The sequence below is a fragment of the Anolis carolinensis genome, chromosome 5 (assembly GCF_035594765.1).
Source record: "Anolis carolinensis isolate JA03-04 chromosome 5, rAnoCar3.1.pri, whole genome shotgun sequence".
NCBI classification, from domain to species: Eukaryota; Metazoa; Chordata; class Lepidosauria; order Squamata; family Dactyloidae; genus Anolis; species Anolis carolinensis.
Window position 1 is genome coordinate 43,333,846 of NC_085845.1, and position 21,954 is coordinate 43,355,799.

The 21,954-nt window shown below is 38.2% G+C and overlaps 1 protein-coding gene across 1 annotated transcript in view; it reads right to left on the minus strand.

The window, feature by feature from the left end:
• Positions 1 to 21,621, minus strand: part of slc7a11 (solute carrier family 7 member 11) — an 84,062-nt gene extending 62,441 nt beyond the window's left edge. The window contains exons 1-3 of the mRNA XM_003221678.4: positions 20,623 to 21,621; positions 17,611 to 17,737; positions 11,132 to 11,247 (exon numbers count right to left, since the gene is read on the minus strand). Coding sequence (XP_003221726.1) covers positions 11,132 to 11,247; positions 17,611 to 17,737; positions 20,623 to 20,899 — 520 coding nt within the window. The 5' untranslated portion in view covers positions 20,900 to 21,621. The remainder of the gene's footprint in view (positions 1 to 11,131; positions 11,248 to 17,610; positions 17,738 to 20,622) is intronic.
• Between the last annotated feature and the right edge of the window lie 333 nt (positions 21,622 to 21,954).

Consider the following 21,954-nt stretch of genomic DNA (forward strand, 5'->3'; position numbering starts at 1 on the left):
AGACATGTATTCAACTTAAGAACAAACCTACAGACCCTATCTTCTTCGTAACATGGGGACTCTCTGTACTTAACTTTCTTCTGATTCATAGTATGTGCATCTGTGCATTCATGATGAAGGCATTAATGAACAACAGTGAGGAGGTGGAAAACAAATTGTGATTAATGCACTGTGGGTCCTCAGTAGATCACACACAATATTGTGAAGAAAAGGACATTAAGCTATCTGTTAGCAGCATGATCATATAAGAAATCATATATAGGCTGACAAGAAGCCACTGCAGAATATACTTCTGTAGGAAGTTGGTCGAGATCATTATTCTTCCACCTATGTCATTCATTATGTTTTCTGTAAGCCAAGCTAAATGTGTGGACCCCTAGCACAATGGCTAACAAAGAGCAGCTGATAGTAGTTATAGTCTGATTATATATTCAATGAGACTTAGAACAGCCTGGGACACAGTGGGTGATGGGCAGAATTGAAAACAAAACAAGAGAAAGAGAGGTAGTCAGCTGTGGATGCAATAGAGCTAAATTCCCCTGTGCATAAAGTCCTAGTGCACTATGGACTCCCCTAAAAACTGAAAACAGGAATCTTGTGGGTGTTAATGCTGGAAGACCCCACCCCTTGTTGTACTCAACCTGTATATGCATAAAAATCAAATCTGATGTTAATTGCAGCTACCATTCAAATCAATAAAATATGTTACTTAGGAATAGCAATCGCAATAATTTCCAATAAAGCAACTCTAGCTGCGACTAGCCTTGGATTTAACCATAAATCCCTAAATGCATCTTCCATAGAAATTGAGCCTTGAATTAGGACTGGAACCCTTGAAACCTTTTACCATTCAGAAGTGAACTTCACATATGTGCCACATGCAAAGAAAAAAAAATACCAATGATAAACATCAAGTAAACATCTAAGTAAGAAGAGTTCAGAGATTCTGCCTTGAAGAAACTATACAATTTAAGAATAAAGGAAAACAGAGAACCTTGAGCATCTTTTCTTCTACAATAATGTACTAGCAACAACATTTTTATTATACTTCTGGAAGGCAGGTCACTGTTATATGCTATATTTCCTGTGAAATAATGGCCACAGAGCCTGAATTATGTGAACGACAAAGTTCACACAGCATCTCATGGCCTTCTTTCTGTGCAGTCTAAGGAATGAATCATAAATCACTCTTCTTAAGTGAGTCATGCTTATTTCAATGAAAAAAACCCAGCATTTGTTTGAGCATCATTTATCAGTATTTATAGCAAGGTTTCATTATAAGTTCTACTATGTTCAGACCAGTTGAAAGCCAGTCAGTCTTTTTTTGTAGCTGTTCTGTTGTGGCTTTGTAGTTTGACATGAAGAAAGAGGAAAGGATAAAGGTGTGATTTAATATTACCACATACAGGTTCTCTTTTATAACTACATCTGTGTGGTCAGCCACCTGGGCAGACTGTACAATCCTCCTAGCTTTAATGGTAGCTTTGTTGAAAACTAAAGCCCAAAGGCAGAGGTGGGCAGCATCACGCTAGGAAAGGCAGGCATTGCACAGAATTGTCAGACATCGCAAGGTTACTTTTTAAAACTAACTTGTTGCAGTTACCTTTCCAAGCCAGCCTCATAATAGCTGAATGCAATTGATATTTTACAATATAATTATTTCATTCATTTCTTGCAAAAATACAATGCTACAAGCCACTACCTATAATGCAGAAAAGACAGGGCTATTAGATTACACACACACCCTATATAGGCAGTCCCCAAGTTATAAACAAGATAGGTTCCTGTAGGTTTGTTCTTAAGTTGGATTTGTATAGAAGTCAGAACAGGTACATTTTTGAAGTGTAATTTCAGAAGAACATATGGGGGGGGGGGAGAGAGAGGGGAGAGAGAGATAGATAGATAGATAGAGAGAGAGAGAGAGAGAGAGAGAGAGAGAGAGAGAGAGAGAGAGAGAGAGAGAGATTTGAATACCATAGGGAAAGGATAACCCATCTGTAGTGTTTGTTTTGCTGTCTATGCCCCTGTTCAGAATATTTCACCTCACCTTCTGTCCCTGTGATAATTGGATTTTGAAATATTTGGCTTGTTGTGGAAACAAGAATCGGTGATAAAGCTTCAGTGGAGAAACCTTTCCCCCATGATAACTCTTTCAGGAGTGAATTTCCCTTCCGAGGGGTAGATTGCTCTCACTTTCTGCTGTCTCTCCCCCATTCTTAACTATGAGTCATTTGTAAGTTGGATGTTTGAAACTCGGAGACTGCCTGTAATTACCCAAATAACAGAAAGAGTGGCCATTGTGCTACAAAAGTGGTCATCCTTCATTGCAATTTCAAATACAAAATTAGTTTCCAAGCTCTGAGAATTTCACAGATAGCTATGGAATCTGAGTAAAATGGAACGCATATGAAATCACATATGATAGGAATATTTGCTAGGTTACATTTTGCAGGCTAGCCTTACAATCCATTATGGGATATTACAGGAGAAATAACAACAGTACTGATTTTCGATAAACATCCAACACTGCAACTGGGCAGCATACAAAGAATTCACATATAAATCACTTAGAAATCTAAATCAATAAAGCTAAGGAAAATGCAGTTATGATATAGAAAACCAGACATGCTCCCTTTTTAAAGCCAGCCATTCATTTTCACAAATCAAGCTATTCTTATTTGCTGTGGAATGAAGAATTAAAAGCCAGCAAGATACATTTCAAAGTGATATTACTAGATCTGGCCACAAACCACCCAAATCAAGCTGCATAGCACCCAAAGGCAGCCAAATTAATTTGGTAGATAAGGGGGGGAAATCCTCAAAGTATCTCTTTTCCTTTTTGGCATAAAAATAGAACAGCAAAGTAAATACATTGCAATTTATTGGACTTTTGTGGCATCTAAAATCTGCTGTCTGATTTACTACCTAATGCTAGGACTGGCACTGTGTGTCTTACCACTGTCATTAATATTCTGTAAGCTTTGCAAGATTTGTATAGATCAGTGCTGGAAGTATGCTTTACAAAGAGACTTCATGCATTCTTGATTACCATGTATTATTATAAAGAATGATTGGGTTTAGATTTATACTCACAGTCCCTTGGTTATTACAAGTCAGCATGTCATTAGAGCATCAAGTATTTTATTGACATTCTAAATAGTAATCTCTGTAAGACATTTTTCCATTCCACGTTAGTCAAGCAGCCAAATTACACTATGTGGTCTGCTTGAAAGATTAAAAATATTTCACACCTATTAAACCCTGGGATCTTATTGTTATCAATAAGCATATATGACATAGTCATGTTAAAATGAGTGGAATGTTAAAAAATATGTTAGCCTGGAAAAGTTCTATATAGATATTTATTTATTGTACTTATATTGAAAGATCTATCTTGCTTAAATCTTCAAAGCAATTCGCTTGAAGCAACTAGCAATGTGCAACTACCATCAGTAATAAAGACTTCAAGAATAGGAATCAAATAAATCAATCAAGCAATCTACACAAGACCGCAAAAGTATTAGAAATTCTTGGAATTACATGTTGTAAAATCTGAGTGGGAAAAGTGATACCTATTCAGTCCTACATGTGCTTTTACTCTCAAGGCATGGGAGCAATTTCACCATGCTCTCATCCCATAAATCCCTATCACCCTCACATGCTAATAAGGTGGAGCATTTTGTCAAAATCAGATTTGATCAGAAATTGCTTATGAATTCAGTTTCATTATCCTGGTGTACATGTTTGTGAGTGTATGTATGTTAAGTTTATTACAGTATACACATGTATAGCAGCCTTGTCATTCTGCTTTGTTGGGCATCTGGAAGAAAAAAGTGGTGCAGCAGGGTGAATCTGTCACCTCACGTACAGCTCCCTCTCTGCAATGCTTTCTGCATCACATGGGGAAAGTGTTAGCCTCCCGACGAGGCACTGTGCTGGCTCCATTTGAGTTAGCACAACACGAGAAGCCTCCTGTGTCAGGGAGGAAAGCGTCGGGTGACACTTTCACCCCATATGAGGGCGGAGCCTCCATCAGAAGTCAAATGACATTGTGTGATAGACAGCTTGGGTCTCTGTCCTGAAGATGCCATGGAAACATCCTAGGATGCTGATTTCAGTAAGTATGATGAGGTGGTAAGTCTAGAAACTGTAATCAAAATATCAATCCCAAAAACCTTGATTGAATATAAGGTGAATGTAACTACTATTTCTTAACTCTTATTTAAAAAGGAAGCTCTCACTTATCTGAGTAGAATGGCAAAATATGATATCTTAATCCATCCCAAGAAAACATAAAAGAATACCTGAGTAGGAATATGCCGGAGTCAGTTATTTGGCATTGTGTTCCTTTGCTTTATCCTTAACATCTGTTACCTGCTCCTAAGTTTTACCTTCGCCTTATCCATATGTCATATAAGAGTCCATAATTTTGGCTTCCAAACTTGCCCTCTACGTATGCATGCAATTGACTTATATATGAGTGTGTACAGTATGTTTCACTATATGCATTTGTGGAACCTTGAAAGCAGTTGATATAAATCTAAAGAAGGCTTGTTTGAATTTGGATTTGAATCAAGAACATTAGTAACTGTCAGCCAGTTGCAAATTATTACCTAGTGTTGGCATAGAAACGGATGGATGACATATGAAAACAGCAGAGCAACCCTGCTTGCTCACTTTCAGCAACTGTATATATTGATTGTGGTTCTCCAGGTTCTCCAGACTGAAAATGGGAAGTGCTGTGTTGTTGCAGGTTTGCCTACCCGTAGCAGCCAATTCTAGAAGAGGAGGATAATTATGTATGGCCATTTGGGCTCTGGAATTCTGGAGAGTTTTATCTTGTCCCATATGAGTCATCTGAAGATTGATTATTGATTAGCCATTAATATACTGATAACATCAGGCTATTCTACTTTTTCATCTAAATCAGACGATGCCATGGAAGTAGAATAATCTACTGCGGTTAGTGAGAGACTGGATGAGGATCAAAAAACCTGAATATCCATCCTAACAAGATAAAACTGTTTTTGGTGGAGGTTTGTCTATGCGTGTAAAAAATGCTCTACCAGTTCTAGATGAGATTGCATTCTGCTGGAGCACATGTATTGTCCAGGTTGATTATTAGAGACCCAGCGGTATCTGTGATACATAGCACAATTTTTCAACAAAGATGTCCATCTGCAAATGAACTTAGATAAAGATACAGTGGCCATAACTATTCATCCTTACATGATAGGCAAGTACATAATGTTATGTGCACTGCAGTACTACCTTTGGAGATGTCTCAAAACCTTCAGTAAATTTGAAGTACAGCTGCTAGCCCCTTACTATAAAATACATTTCAGTTTTTTAAAACACTTTCTCTGGCTGTTTCGGAACACAGTTCAAAGTTCTGCCATATAATCTACACTGCCATATAATCTAGTTCAAAGCAGGTAATCTGGATTTTACATAGCAGCGTAGATGGAGCCTAAAAGTCTAGTGTATATCTACTTAGAAGTAAATTTCACTGACTTGCTTCTTAAAGCCTGATATGGTTCAGGACTTGCACACCCAAGGGCCATCTTTTACCACATGCACAAGCTTATGCATTAAAATCTTCATATGAGTGCCTGCTTTATATATTGTTAAGCTAGCACTAAACAGCTGTCAGTTTTTAACAGGACACATGTTTTTCTAGCTCCAGTAGTCATTTACTGAAGCATTCATCCCACAGCATCCATTCCCATAGCTTCCTACAACCAAGCAAATCCTTTTTTAAAGATGTTCTCAGGGCCTTTTAAAATGCCATTAATTTATTTTAGCTTCCTGCTCCACTGTATTTTCATCAATTTCTGTTGTTTCATTTCTTGTTCTTTTTATTGATTGGTTGTTATACTGTTCTATTGTTTAAATTATTTTAAGGTAATTTAGTGCCATTCTGGAAGTGTTTTTTTAAAAAAATGTTACAGGTATAAATTGCATTTAAAAATAAATAACAAATAAGCCTTTCATTGAAATAAATAAGTTCTATGGTTTGCATTCTTGCAAATTAAATGTACTATCATTATATAAATTACATATTTCCTCTGCCCTCAAAGCTGCAGAGAGGCAAAAAGTTGGCATACCACGTCCATCAGCTCTTGTAATTGTGTCCCCTTCTACTAGCTACCCCTGATATTGGCCTAGGTCAAAAGTGGGTAAAGCCTGACTCTTCCAGTGCATAAAGATATGTCTACCTACTTTGGAACCAATTGGGTTGTTTCAAGCATTGTAAACTTTATTCAACATTCCTTTTGTACCATGGCTGAAGTACCTAAAAATCATGTTTTTCATCACCAGATGGATACATTTTGTCAATTGTGATTTGATCCAAAATACCATTCCATTTAGGGACAGTGCTGGTAATGTATCTTTAGTCAATAACTTAGTGAGACTGTCCCTGCCATTTTCTAGTGTGATGGTGGACAGATTGTGGAAAACTTTTTCCTTATGACTAGTCTTCTTGCTTCTTTTCAGCATATGGGATGGAGAGATTAGAATAAACTCTGAGCTGTAGTCCAGCAACCTCTGGCTCACTGCTGCCTGAAATAGTCTCCATCTAGAGACTATTTTCATTCAATGATCAGATAGTTTTATCACTACCTCTGTGTGTGTGTGTGTGTGTGAATGCACACTCATATTACAAAACATCATACAGTTTGCAATAAGAATTATTCTCTTTCCCTCTGTAATACAGTATATGCCTGAAATACCGGCACAATGCTGGAATAATTGTAATCTGACAGAGTCCAAATGGCCTTGGCAACAGCAGAAGTCATCGCATTTCATTTGGCTATTTTTGAATCAGATTTATTTACTGCACACTTTGCATTTCTTGGGGAGCTTAAGGCCCATTTGTATGCCTGATTACAATAAACCCTTAATTGTTATATCTCCTTATGAGCAAGGCCTAATTCTAAGATCTTTGAGGGAGAAATATCTTTCAATCCCACTGCCTTCATAGGGATAGGAGAGGTCTTCTTTTGATTTCTCTTATACTCTGGAACTCCCTTCATCAGTGGACTAGCCTGTTTCCTTCCTTCTTGTTCTTTGACTGTTGAATAAGGACTTTTCTATTCCAGCATGTGTTCAGAACAGATTGTTTTACAAAATGAGGGGTTTTTTGGTGATGTTCTATGCTTAATCCATGCTTTTAAATTTATGCTTTTAATAGTTTAATTTTATAGACAGTTATTAATACCATTTTATTCTTAATTTTTTGCATGTTTTAGCATGATGTTTGCTGTTGGTATATGCCTTCAAATCATTTCTGACTTATGGGAACTCTAAGGCAAACCTATCATAGAGTTTTGTGGAGCTGAGAAGATCTGAATGGTGAAAGGTCACCCACTGGGTTTCCATGACTGTATAGGGAATCGAGCTCTGTCCTCCAGAGCCATAGTCGAACATTCAAATCATTACACCATGTTGGCTTTCTAGGTCTATGCAGTTTTATTTCTTCTTATTCTATAAGCCTTCTTGAGTGTGTTTTGTTGGGGAAATGTGGGACATAAAATGATTGATTGATTGATTGACTGACACTATCATTTCACTAAACGTGACATCCGATTTGGCTATTCTCAAACTATTACCCTACTTTGGGAAATGATGTATAGATAATTCTCTTTCTCCAAGATCATGACAGGTAACAGCATTGGTGTCCCAAGAGATTCAGATACTGGGTCTTACTTGTACCCTCTGGGCACAACTGACAAAGGCAATAAGTTCTTTCCCTCTCCTCTCTCTCTCTCTCTCTCTCTCTCTCTCTCTCTCTCTCTCTCTCTCTCTCTCTCTCTCTCTCTCTCTCGCAATTCCCTCTTCTTCCCTGTCCTCTCTAAGAATAAACTGGCTTCTTTGACAGTTTTTAGTATGCCTTGTACTTGTGTCATCCTGGTTCACCTTACTATAATTACTCCTTCACGCGTGCCTTTCAGTGTCTCTCCTGACAGCATTATGGCTTGCACTCAAAGGGTTTCCTAAAAGAGAAGTCTAGTTTCATTGAACCAGCAACTCCTCCGTCCAACTTGCTCGCACAACCGCTCATTCGGTCCCCATGGCAACAATTTGCTGCTAACTCCTATCTCTCACTGCAGGTGTCATTATTTCAAGAGAACTCCACCCTGCTGTCACACTGATTCTTTCTTTTTAATTACAGCATAAAATCCTGGCTTATCTCAAAGCTTTTTCCCATTAAATTAATCATGATGAGATCCAGTTCCAAATTATGCACTCATTGTGGTCAAATTAAAGACACTTAGGAAAATATTTATAATGGAATTTCCTCCCCACCTCCTCGTCCCCCTCATACCATCAATTCTGCCTCGGGGACCTTTGCCGTTTTTAGACATCTGCTTTACCGTTATCTTCCCATGAAATATTTTCACATTAACCTCTAAAATGCATAACCTTAATTCAATTTCCTACTTAGAGTTCTGGGTGCTAAAATAATGAAGAGAGAGAAAAATGTAGGCAAGTATTGGTTGCATTTCCGCTCAGCTGAAAAGCACAATGGCAAATAACTTGTTTGCATATTTGGGGAGATGGAAGTTCAAAGATGACCTAACTAAAAGAAGTGGCAGATGAGTGCATTTTCTTGTATAATGAGGGAGGTCTTGCATGGTTTCACACATTTATGATGCCTTCAATTTACTTTCTACTACCTGGCCTTCCTGTTCCTTTCTAATATCTGTTTATATAAAAAGAACAGATTATTTTAGCATTTCACTAGCACTAAAGTAGTTGCAGTAGGTATGATACATCTGCAGAAATTGAGAAGAGGAATGTATTGTTACATCCTTTTTTTCTATTCTTTCCAGCAAAACTAGTCATTTGTATCTTCCCTGTTCTTATATCCCATCCAAAGGAATGTACTTAGGTTCAGCTTTTCCTGAAGCAGAGTCCTAAAAATCTTTCTTTTTAATTTACTCCCCCTTTTTTTCTTTCCACAGTGCCACTGAATCAAGGCAAGTTGAGATAGCGATAATAGGATACAGAAAGTGACAGGGTTTCAGAGATGTACTCTTCATCAAAAGAGGAAGCCACAGGCAGACTTTGGAACATTTGTGTAACATTATTTCCTGTGGCAAGTCCATAAAGAGGCCAAATCTGGTCAAATGTGTATGTTCTCTCTGTGACCCAAGACCTGAATCCATTAATATTTCAGACCTTGCTAGATTCAGTTACAGCCAGCAATTTCATATCCAGTCCCATGCCTGTATCAATTCTCTGTCTAGTTACAGAGACTGCAGTTTGGAGTTAAAATGCATAGAGAAAAGAGGAGAAAGAAACCCAGAGGAAATGTTAAAGCGCCTGTCAGCTCCCACGCTAGTGTAAAAAAATAAAACAGGTGATACAGAGTATCAAAGTTCACCAAAAGGACTTAATATCTACAGTCTACAAGTAACATTGTTGATCTCGTGTGTAGAACTAATGTCATAAGCAACATCACAATAAGACATTGACAGAAGAACAAAACCATTAATGTTCCTGAAAGACAGTCTTGTCCAGGTGCATCTAAGGCTGCAAAGTAATCCAAAAGGAAGCACAGAAGGCTTGGTGTCCCAAGTCCCAGGTCATGTCAGCTTCTCAACAAAGGACCAAGCTTCTTTCAAGTAATCATTGCTTATTGGTGATCCCTACGTCTTTGGGTGATAAATATGTCGTAAACCTTATTTTTAGTCCTAATTTATAAAGAGCTGTCCAAGGCAGCAAATCCTATCCTTCAAATTGCTTAGAGCAGTAGTTCCCAACCTTTTTTCTGACCAGGGCCCACTTTGACCAGGGACTACTTTGACTAGGAACCACTTCTTGAAAAGACTTCTGCATTTGCCACTGCTTGCCTTTCATACTGAAAGAGTTGTGACCTATCCAAGGTCACCCACTGGATTCACATGGTCAAGATGGGATTTGAACCCTGGTCTCCTGAAGTTCTAATTACATCATGCTTCAAAGCAACTTACCATGCTGTATGCCTTTTTTGTATATGGTTGTTTGGAAATAATTTTCCACATTCCTATTACAGTAGTTCCTCCATATTATCATGGATTAGGGGTGGATAAAACATGAATACAACTAAAAATACAAGCACTTCTAGGTACTCCAATGCATTTCTATGATCAACTTCTACCAGTAGTTGCCCATAAAATCACACTGGAAGATCCAGAGTTCTATCCATGCAATTCTAGGTTCTCCTTTGTGATTCTATGATCAACATCCAGAAGACTGAATTATGCTAGAGGATTCAGAAATACCTAGAAGTAATATTTTTTTCATTTGTATATAGGGCAGAAGCATCGGCAAATACAGTAATCTGTAAATAGTCAAATCTGTAAGGGCTTAAATGACAAGAGTGGAGGGACAGCAGTATTTCTATATTATTTTTCACCTGCATGAGCTTTCTACATTATTATTATTATTAATAATGCTTTATCTCTCCCGAAGGAGACTCAAAGTGGCTTATAGTTAAAAATATGACCACATTATTTATCCAGGTCCTATTGTCATTTTAGTTCAGCCAGATCCTGAACTCCTAGTTGCGAGCATGAGGGTACATCACATTGCCCCTTGGAACCTGCCAAACCAGCCTTCTATTGCAGGCTTCACTCTATAACTTGTTAATCTCTCCCTCAGACCCTACACACCCTGTGTACACACCACTCATTTGCTGTTGTTGTTACTGCTGCTGCTGCTGATGTTATATACCTTCATGTTTGGTAACCCCATCATAGAGATTTTTTTGTAAGGTTTTTTTCAGAATGAATTTGCTCTTCCCTTCCTTAGAAATTGAGAAAGTATGACATGACCAAGGTCACCCATTGGTTTTCCTTGGCTGAACAGAAATCTAAACCCTGCCATTCCGTAATTGTAATCCATCATTCAAACTATTACACCATGGTGGCTCTCAAATTCATTCACACATCCTATAACGTTGGATCACAAGGAAATATCTTCAAGAATAATTTATTCTTAAACATGTTTTAAAGATTACATTTCAGCCTCACTTAAATTGGATTTTAAGCATAACAGGTCATGTGATTTACATTGTGAATGTCCTGAGTGCAGAGAGGGTTTTTTCTGCTTTGTCATATTCCTGCTAAAATCAAGTACTTACTGATTCCCACAGCTGTAATCAGTTTAACTGCAAGGTCTGGGATTTCACACTGCATAAAAAATGGTTCCAACAGATAGCGTCCAAATGCCAATGATATGACTGCTGTGGCAGCAGGTCTAGAAAGAAAGAGACAAAGGAAGACTGATTACTTTTAAATATATGCCCATATGTTTCCCAGCGTGTCAACAACACTGTGTGCTGAATTGCCCATTAGCCTTTACATGTGCGCGCACACACAAACATACCTAAGCTAACCAGATAATTAGTGCTTTGGTCAAGCTAGCAAACTAGCCAATGCAATTAGCAAAACAGTTTGCAGTTTAACATGTAGTGTTAAAGACTTCTCACTTTTACTTATTCCCCCAAGTTCTGAAGGATTGCCATTGTTTAGGAACATGCCCTTATCAAGTTGCTATAGAGATGTATTACAGTATCCTATGTAATCATTTATTCTAGTTTCACTACTTCCTTGGTGCTGGATGGCCTTCAGTAATCCCATGTTTACTGTTCACTAGAATGGGCTCTATACATGAAGCTATCATTCTACTTCTCAAGTACCCCACTAGAACAGTTCTCGTATTTTCAATTTGATTCTTGCCCATTTTCAGCCAGTCACAGCAGCACATTTGAGCACAAGTAGGGAGAGATAATAATGACTTAATCATCATTACTGTAGGGCAGAGTTGGGCAGCTTATGAGTTGCATGTTCTAGTTGGACTCTTGATCTTATAGAATTGCAACCGTATCATCCCAAATCATTTCTAGGGCTGATAGAAATTGCAATCAAACATGAAGCAAAGAGTCACAGGTTAATAACACCTGTTACGGGAGATGGGGAAGATTACTCAGCTATCACCACAATCTTGTTACAGGCAGAATGTGACACAATATGGACATCCTAGAATTATTGCTCACTTGTTCACAGGCAATATGAGTTCCAGATATTATTATTAATACTGCTTTTTTGAAAATGATTGGTACAGTTCTGATATTTCCCTGAACAATGGACAAAGTCGCAGAATTGTGTTTTGACATGTTTCAATTCATGAACTATTTTTGTTGCTGTTAGCCAGTAAACTAAAACAAGGAACCATCTCAGAAGTGGCTTTGAAAACTTTGATTTGAGCTAACTATGGTCGAATCTGACTTTTGAACTATCAAATCACAGTTAAAGCTATTCCTTCCCTTTTTGCATAGTGATATAAGCCCTGAATATCTGGAATAGAAGCTTTTGCAAAGGGTTTTCCTGTTTGAGTGGAAGCTCAGTCCATAATTTAGGTTCTATAAACCACAAACCATGGTTTGTTATGATGCTTTCTATTGCTCCCACTATTATCAGCATACAGTTTCTCCATAGATTTCTGGTGCTTCACTCTTTGAAAAAAAATAGCACACAATATTCAATATGTGCATCTTTATTTCATTTATGTAAATTGGTTTAGATATTCTTCAGTTTTGTAATTATAGCTCAGAATATCAGTAAATGAATTACCCATGACTGTGGATGTTCTGTTCAATTGATTTACAGCACAATGTTATACACAATGGTTACCAGGAAGGACCCTCCTAGCAGCCTTTCTGAAGGCATTTAGTTGGTCATTGTGTGAACAGAATTCTGGACTAGACAAACCTTTCATCTGATCCAGCCTGGCTCTTTTTATGTTCTTAATTCTATTCTACTGCATTCAGGAGGGATTTGCTCAGGTAACGTGTGTCTGACTGCAACCTTGAAAATGGAACAAGCCAAGGGGGAAGGGTGAACAAGTGAGCCAAAACAGCTTGGTGTGCTTTTTGATCATCAAAAGAACCTAGCTTTAAATTTAAAATGAGACCACGGTACCATAATGGAATTTGTTACTGTTTAAAGCATTTCATATCTCGATGTACTGTATAGCCATCTTCCTATTGTAACTGAGTGCTTACTTCAATCAGGCCATGGCATGAGTGAACCATCTTTGAACAAGAAGCTAATTTTTCAGATGAGAGAATGCATGTGTGCCAAATAGTAAATCCATCCTGTAGAGTGGAAAAATTTGTTGCATGGGCTTCTTAGTGTTATAGTTTTTGAGCCAATATGAGCTTCACTTTGAGTTTATTCCTAGTAAACATTTTTCAGTATTACTCTAAGATCAAAAACAGTGCAAAAGACATCTATTCCTGCTGACCCTTATTTCTAAAGAACAGTTGCTTGCCTGAATTTTGAATACTCACACAAATCAACATGGCAACTAAATTGATATGGAACTGTAGGTTTGAAAGATTTAGCAACTGTAATTCTCCAGCTAACACTGTTCACTGAAATGGACAGAGGAATGTTCCAAACTCTGTAATGACCAGGAACTTCTTGCACTTATTTGTGTTTAATCTCTTCCGTTTCTTTATTCAGACAACGCAATTTTGTATTGTCACACAAATGGCTATGTCATGAAAATGCAGATGACATTATTATTATTATTATTATTATTATTATTATTATTATTATTATTATTGTTATTATTATTATTTTACACCCTTGTTTTCTCTCCACAAGGAGACTCAAAGTGGCTACAAGGAGACTCAAAGTGGTTACTTTCAGCAGACTTATTCATCAGCATAACCATGGTGAAAATGCTGGGAGCTGCAGTTCAATAACTTCTGGAAGGCTATACAGTACCTTTACTCTAGTGATTCTGAGCATGCTATATAAAAAAAAAAACATTGTAGCACACCTACATCAGAACTGGGCTTTCTCATTTTCTTAAACAGGAAATTCTATTCATATTGACATCACCACTGATGCTGAAATCACCATTCTACAACCATTGACATGCTGAAGCATCTAGAATTTTGTGGCTGCAGCAAATGTTCCTGTATAACCATTCCAGCTGGAATTTCTGCACCATCCACTCTGATTTGGATGTCAGTCAATGCGATTCCAAAACGGGAACTGCTGGAGTAAACATCACCTAACTAAAATGTTGCCATAATTAAAAGGAACCTCTCTTTCCTACTTCTATGTATTTTCAGATTTGCTCAGATGATAAGGATCCCTACACCAAATTCTTTACTAAGATTACATTGGTGCTTTGAGATCCTTCAGCTGTAAAAAATAGACAATCATAACTACACTCAACAAATGCTTGAAATAAGCATTGTCGATTGGATTGCATGAACCTGTGATATGATGCAATAGCATGGGGCTGGGAATCTAACGCCAGGCCCTCCAACTGTCTCCACTTGATATAGACACTCATGAATAATGTCATTCCAGATTCTTTTTCCTCCTCCCACTTTCTCCCATTATCCTAATTTTACCTTAGTTGCTGCCGGTTAAGGTGCATCTACATCATTGAATGAATACGGTTTGCAACAATTTGAACCACCATGGCTCAATGCTATGGAATCATAGGTTTTGTAGTTTTACAAGGTCTTTAGTTTTCTTGCCAAAGAGTGCTATGCTGGTGCTTCATGAAACTACAACTTTCAGGATTTCATGGCATTGAGCCATGGCAGTTAAAGTGGTGTCAAACTGCATTCATTCTACAGTGTAGTTGCACCCTCCGTTTGCATGCTCAGGCCCCTCCAGCAAAAACTCCTGACTCATGAAAATGACGTGTTGGGAGGTTGGGGGGAGGGAATCCCTCTCCCCCCCCCCAACCTCCCAACGCATAATTTCCACACACCAAACGATGTCTTTGAGGAGCCTGTGTATGCAACCAGGTCCCTAAGGTAATTTTTTGGGGCAAAACAGGGGGTTTGGGGGGCTGGCTACATGTCCTCCTGGATTGACTTGGCAGGGTGCATAGCCACACACATAAACAGGGAAAGCTCAGGGTTTGGGGATGTGAGGACTAAATCCCAGGGGGGACTGGGATTTAAATATCCCAATTCCTCCTGAGATTTAGCCCTGTCTGAAAGGGCCCTAAGTTTGTGAAACAATCTGGAGTGGGGTCTTTAGGACTATAAGGCAGGGAAAAATTTAATCACCTAATTTCCTGCCCTTTGCTTCTCTGCTTTGAATTCCAACCTCATAAAGCATCTTTCCTTATGAAAACATAGCCAGTATCTGAGGTATTTTATGCATATTTGCATATCATGTTTCATTATCCTCTGAATATTTGCACTGTATTTTTACAGAAAAGATCCAGGAACATGAGGCTATAAAACTTATTAAAAAGGTACCTGTTCATTGATAGCAGCCACAGAAACATATAATTTCAGTAGAAACTGTGCTTGACACAGCTACAGGTCTGAACAAGTATGTCTCCCAACTCACGGGCCACTTTTAACCATTCAATAGTGTTACGCCTTTATTTGTTGCATGTGCTAAGTGTAGGCTGGATAAGGTTTGGTTATTAATTCCAGCCTCTTACGAGTCCGCAAGAAGAGTGACGTGTTTGAAACAAACCACCAGATCACAGTGACTTTGCATTGTTGTATTTAATGAAATCCTTTGTTGTTTGCTACAGCTTGTTACGTAGGTGTATGTGTCAATAGAAATGAGCTGTCTGGGTTAAAAGAAAAGAGGAAATGAGCAGGAATGTTCATTTCACAGGGCTAAATTACTTTTGGTAACATGTCACTATAAATGCAGAACCGGGTAAATAGATCAAGAGGCTAGACTAGATACAGCTAAACTGATAGCCAATAATTCTGTTTGCTGTGTTAGGAAACCTGTTTAAATGCCTCTCAACAAAGTGAATTTCAAGTAATCCACATAGCCATTATATTATCTGTTATTACAACAAATAAGCTATACAATTGTAGGTTTCCAATGGGTAGCTGAAACAGAATTGAAGTGCTCAATAGAACTAAACCAGTTTAGCCAGCTGTGTTACTTATACACCCAGGGAACACAGTGTAACATACATTTTCATATTTTATTGACAGTACCTACCAGGAAGTTTCTAATTAGTTCTGAACAACAGGGGCCCTTTCACATTACACAGCTATAGCATTATAATTCTACTTTAACTGCTATGCCTGCACCTTATAGAATCCTGGAATTTGTAGTGTGGTGAGAACTAGATCTCTCTGGCTGAAAATCCTAAATAGAAAGACAACTCAACAGACTGATACTCTCAACTTTTCTTATCTTTACAATGCCTTTGTTACTGTGAGCCTTCAAGTTGTTTCTGACTTATGGACCCCATATATTCAATGCAATTAAACTGCATTATATGAGTACTGTCCATATAATGGAATTTCAAACTGCATTATATGGCAGTGCAGATGAGGCCATGATAAGGCCGGGCTGTGGCGCAGGCTGAGGAGCAGCCTGCTGCAATAAATCACTCTGACCATGAGGTCATGAGTTCGAGGCCAGCCTGTGGCAGGGTGAGCACCTGTCAATTAAAAAAAAGTAGCCCCTGCTCATTGCTGACTTAGAAACCCGAAAGATAGTTGCATCTATCAAGTAGGAAATAAGGTACCATTTATAAAGTGGGAGGCAAATTTAACTAATTTACGACATTGGAATGAGGAAGTGCCATCACAGTGGATGTTGAAGCAGCTGCTCCCCCCTGTGGCCAGAATCGAACATCCTCTCAGAAGAAGGTTAAATTGCCTCTGCGTCTGTCTATCTCGGTTCTATGTATATATGGGCATTGAATGTTTGCCCTATATGTATATAATGTGATCCGCCCTGAGTCCCCTTCGGGGTGAGAAGGGCGGAATATAAAAACTGTAAATAAATAAATAAATAATCTTAATGTAATCTTATAATGAGGTTCTAGGCATTGAATATCTGCCTTTGTGTTGTGTATGCTGGAATCCACCCTGAATCCCCTTGGGGACATAAAGTGAAATACAAATAAAGTATTTTGTTGTTGTTGTTGTTGTTGTTATTTTCTTGACAAGGCTTATTCAGAAAAGGTTAGCCTTTGCTTTTTTCTGAGATTTAGAGAGCATGATTTGCCCAAGGTTGCCCAGTAGGTTTCCACCAATTAGCAGGAATTTGTACCATGGTCTCCAATATAATAATGCAAGGCTCAACGGCTGTACTATTGGCTTCTTACAATTATGCACACAATCCATATGTGTTTGAGAGTTGGGGAGGGAAATATTTGAGTATCCCCTACCTATGAAAGCACTCCAGAAAAAAATAGGTTTTTATGCAGCTTTATTTCAGAATCTCTGGGGATTTGTTGAAATATAATATGACTCTTATTATATGCAGATGAGTCTCATTACAAAAACACAATGCAAAGCATTTCAGATTGTGCAATTACAAATCTTACTTCCTTTCGGGCAGTTAATTATACATTGACAACGTATGGGTATAGTTGGTATTCTGTATAACTACACTGTAGAACTAATGTAGTTTAACACCACTTTAACCACTATGACTCCATGCTATGAAATCGTGGTAGTTATAGTTTTAAGAGGTCTTCTCATGCAGGTTTGAGAACAGGATGAAAAGATCTATGTGTAGCTATAACAAATGTAAAGCTGTTTTTTGACATTCAAAAACACACAAAGAACAGAAAAAGTAATTGTACCGTATGATGAGCAGTTCAACCCAAACTCTTACGAACGCAGGCAATGGACCAAAGGCTTCGAGGATATAAGTGTAGTGTCCACCAGACTTCTTGATACTTGTGCCCAGTTCAGCATAACAGAGAGCACCTATGAAAATGAGAGTTAATATTAAACCATAGCTCAGGAAAGAAAGATTAATCACATTTATCTAATACTTCACATTCTAGAACACTTTTTCATTAGCTGTCATTTCTTTTTAACAGGAAGAAGGCAATAGCAAAACTGCCAGTAGAAAAGTATACTGCGTTTTACTGTGTGATTTGCTAGCACCAGTAAACCATTTTTAATATTGTAGATTTTCAGTGGGTGTTTTAAGGTTCACGTCTCTTCTTGTTTTAATTTATTTATTAACCTGTTTTACCAAAGGATCAAACTACATGTTTAAATAGATCAGGTCAAGTTGGCATCCAAGGTTATTTTTCTAGGCAACTAACCCATATCAGGAGTTAATACTCAGTTTTTTAATAGGTAAAGGTTTTCTCCTGACATTAAGTCTAGTCATGTCCGACTCTGGGGTTGGTGCTCATCTCCATTTCTAAGCCGAAGAGCCAGCGTTGTCTGTAGACACTTCCAAGATCATGTGACTGCATGGAGTGCCACTACCTTCCCGCCGGAGCGGTACCTATTGATCTACTCACATTTGCATGTTTTCGAACTGCTAGGTTGGCAGAAGCTAGGGCTAACAGTGGGAGCTCACCCCTCTCCCCAGATTCAAACCGCTGACCTTTCGGTCAGCAAGTTCAGCAGCTCCGTGCCACTGGGAGCTCCCAGTTTGTTAATATATTGGCCTAAATCTTATTGCTAATCCCAACCAGAGTAAATGTATTGAGTTTGTTTGTAAGTTTCTTTAATCTGATGTGTCTACTCCAGTTGGAACTAACATTTGGATTTAGGCTAATAAAACTAATTCATGTCTAGGAAAAATACAATACAAACTTAAATGAATGTTTCAAATTAGTTTCACAGAATTTGATCTAACAGTTTGTTGGCTTCTTGCCTTTTATTTAAATGTAAGAATTCTGAAACTGGATTGCTTCTTGCAGAATCCATGAGGTATGAAAATGGAACAATTTGATGGGTGTAGTAAGCATCTGTAGTCAAAGCCATACAGCAGGCATTGAAAGCAACTTTATAGGCCAAATCTTCCAATGCAAAATATACATGTACATGTTACAAAAGGTCAGAACACTACATCTTAACTCACATTATCTTATTCACTCCACACTTCCATGATAAAGCTGAGTTAACAAGCAGCTTAAACATAAACACATTCCATATGCCATACTATTTATAATGAAAATGTACCCATAGATAATTGTTTGCTCATGTACTATATGTTCTGTTTTCAATCAAAAGCCAGTTTGACTTCATCTAGCTGGATGTTTAGCAAGGGTGGGTTCTGAGCTGTGTTCTTTAATAGTAAGTTCATAAGCATAGTAAGTTCATACAAGGCAAGATCCACCTATTACACTACCTGAGTGGAGAACTGACATTAATTCTTAATGGTCACTGTTCCTACCACCAAGAATTAAGAAGGTTGGTGTAATAGTAATACTATGTGGGTTTATGGCTTCTCCTAGACTAACTTGCTAAAGCAGTCAAGGAACTCATTATGCAGCAGATTTAAGGTTCGGATGATATGCCTTATTTAAATATAATTATTTGTATAAACAAAAAACAACTGTGAGCATTGGCTCACTAGCAATGTAAACAAGTACATGCCTACACAGAAGTCAATCCAATCCCATTCAGCATGATGGAGCTTTTTAAAGCCAAATAAGTGTGGAATTATATCATCAGCCTTATTTTGAGAGCTTCAGAACTTGTTTTAAATGTCAGCGTTCACTGCTAGACTTACAGGTTTAATACTACAGGGTTCATTGATAGAACTATGTTGAAGCTTCGTGGTTACCATTTTGGAAACCACAGTTCTAATTTGCACTGAGCCAGTCAATTCACTTGGACTCAGTAGATACATTTCATGGACTACGTTCAGCTTTCTTAGACAGACCTACCACACCAGATTGTTGTGACAACGCAGTAGAGACAAAGAAGAGTATTGAGCTCATTAGATGAAAGATGCTTATGTGTTAATTAATAAAGACACTCCTGCTGCATTCATTGGGGGTAGGGACACAAGACCCACACAAAAATGGAGGGAAAAAAACATATTTTCCCCCAAGGGTACACTTCTCTAGGATTCTATAGTTCCTATAGTATGGCTCTATGGTAGCAGTCAACTACAGAGTTCTGCTGGAAGACCTAAAAATTCCTAGAGAGAACATATGAAACAAATCCATGAACAATGAAACCTGCAAAAATGACACCCGCTTTACATAATAAAAATAAGTGTAGGCAAGGGGCCTATCTTTCATAAAAGAAGTCTCTCTGACCTTTAAGAATAAGTGGTGAGGCATTCCATTTCCATATGCATAAATTCCAAATGGATTTGAAAATTTAAACTCTTTATTTTATTTTATTTTAAAAAATCAGTTTGATAATTCCCTCATCCACATCACTGCCTTCCGGCCAGCAAATAGTTCAACAGATGTTTACCCCATTGAACATTTTGTCTAGCCAATGACGCGCATTTTCGCAGGTGTTCTTCAGACTAAGCAGTTCATTTCCCTTGCTGTCAACCCTCCACCAGCATGCTACAACTCATTCTCAACAGAAAGTCAATACAGACTGAAAACTTTATGATATGTTAAAGGAGACTCACCTCTCCGCTTACTACAGGGAATTGTAAGGAATATCGCTTGGTCTTAAAAGTTCTGATAAAACTATTCCTTGGAGTTTTGTGTGACCATCTGAATGCTTGCCAAGCAGCAAAGGACCTTCTTCCCTCCCACCAAAAAATAAAATAAAATACTGAAGCAGTACAAGTAAGTCTCAAACCAGGCTTTTAATCCCCAGAATCAAATATCTTATACCTACCCCAGTGGATCAATTATGAATGTTCACAAACTTACCAAAGAGTGACAGGATGCCACAGACAGTCCAGACCGTCAAAGATAAGCCCACACTGCCTGTGTGCTCGAGGATTCCTTTGGGAGATATAAAGATCCCTGCTCCAATGATAGTGCCAATTATAATGGATATCCCTCTCAGCAAAGTCACTTTCTTCTTCAGCACCACTTTCTCTCCCTGGGCCGCCTTGGTGTGTAAGCCAGAGGGCAACGTGCCATTTGAATGCCCCTGCAGGTAGCTGCCATTCGAGATTGTCGGCACAGGAGACTTCCTAAACATGTTTTGGTGTTGCCCACACACCAAGCTGAGAACTTTGAAAAACTCTCTGAACAGAAAGCCACCTCGGGTCCTTCTTTCCTCTCTCCCTCCTTTTGTCTAGCTAACTGCTTTACAAACACACACATGCACGAGCACACACCAACTGCCTGCAGCACTTTCAACCCACTTGTGCCAACAAGTATCAAACTCTTCAAGTGTCTTTTACTTTGGACGGCTGTCTAAACACTACTCAGGAACACCTGCCCTTTCTCCCAGCCACCTTTATGCTGCTCTGTCATTGGAAGCCGGCTCAGCTTCCGCATGGTCTTGTATTTAAGCTCGCCTGTCATACCAAGTTACTCTTGCTGAATGATGATGCAAATTCTCCAGGTTTGCATCAGCCATAGGAGTAGGCTCCGACTCTAGCGTTACTCAGCACTTTTTCCTCTTTCCTACAGTAGCAGGATGTTGCACAACTTGAGAAAGGGGGAAATAAATCCCCCTAACCAATCCTTCGTGGAAAGGTTTACTACATTGCCACACTCCCAAACAATGAAAGAATCTCATTGAGAAACAAAAGTCTCTTTTCCAACACAGAGCAGTGCACCTTATAAATGCTGGACTACAAAGAGGAGAAAACAGAGCAAATAAAATGTGTCATGTCTGTTTAATTTTTGTTTGTCTTTATAAAAAATCTGCTTGCACTTCAAAGAAAGAAATTCAGTTCCCTTAACTGTAGGGAGGTGGTATAGGTTATGTGCATTCTTTTGTTGTTGTTGTTGTTGATAATTTTATTTGGACCTAGACCAATATATTACACACACAAAAAGACCACATATATCTACACAAGAGTACAAGTCAACCTTGTTGCTTTCTGTTGTTTCCTAGCAACTCAGTCAGTCTAGGTTCATGATAGCTAATTTTATATAATTTTATAATTATTTTATGTATTTAGTATCAACCTTTTTTTCTAATGGCTCCCTGAGTGATGAAAACATTACCCAGGTCACATCAAAATAGCTCTTAACAGTGGTATCTTATTTTAAACATTGCTAAAATGGGTGCAAACTGCACAA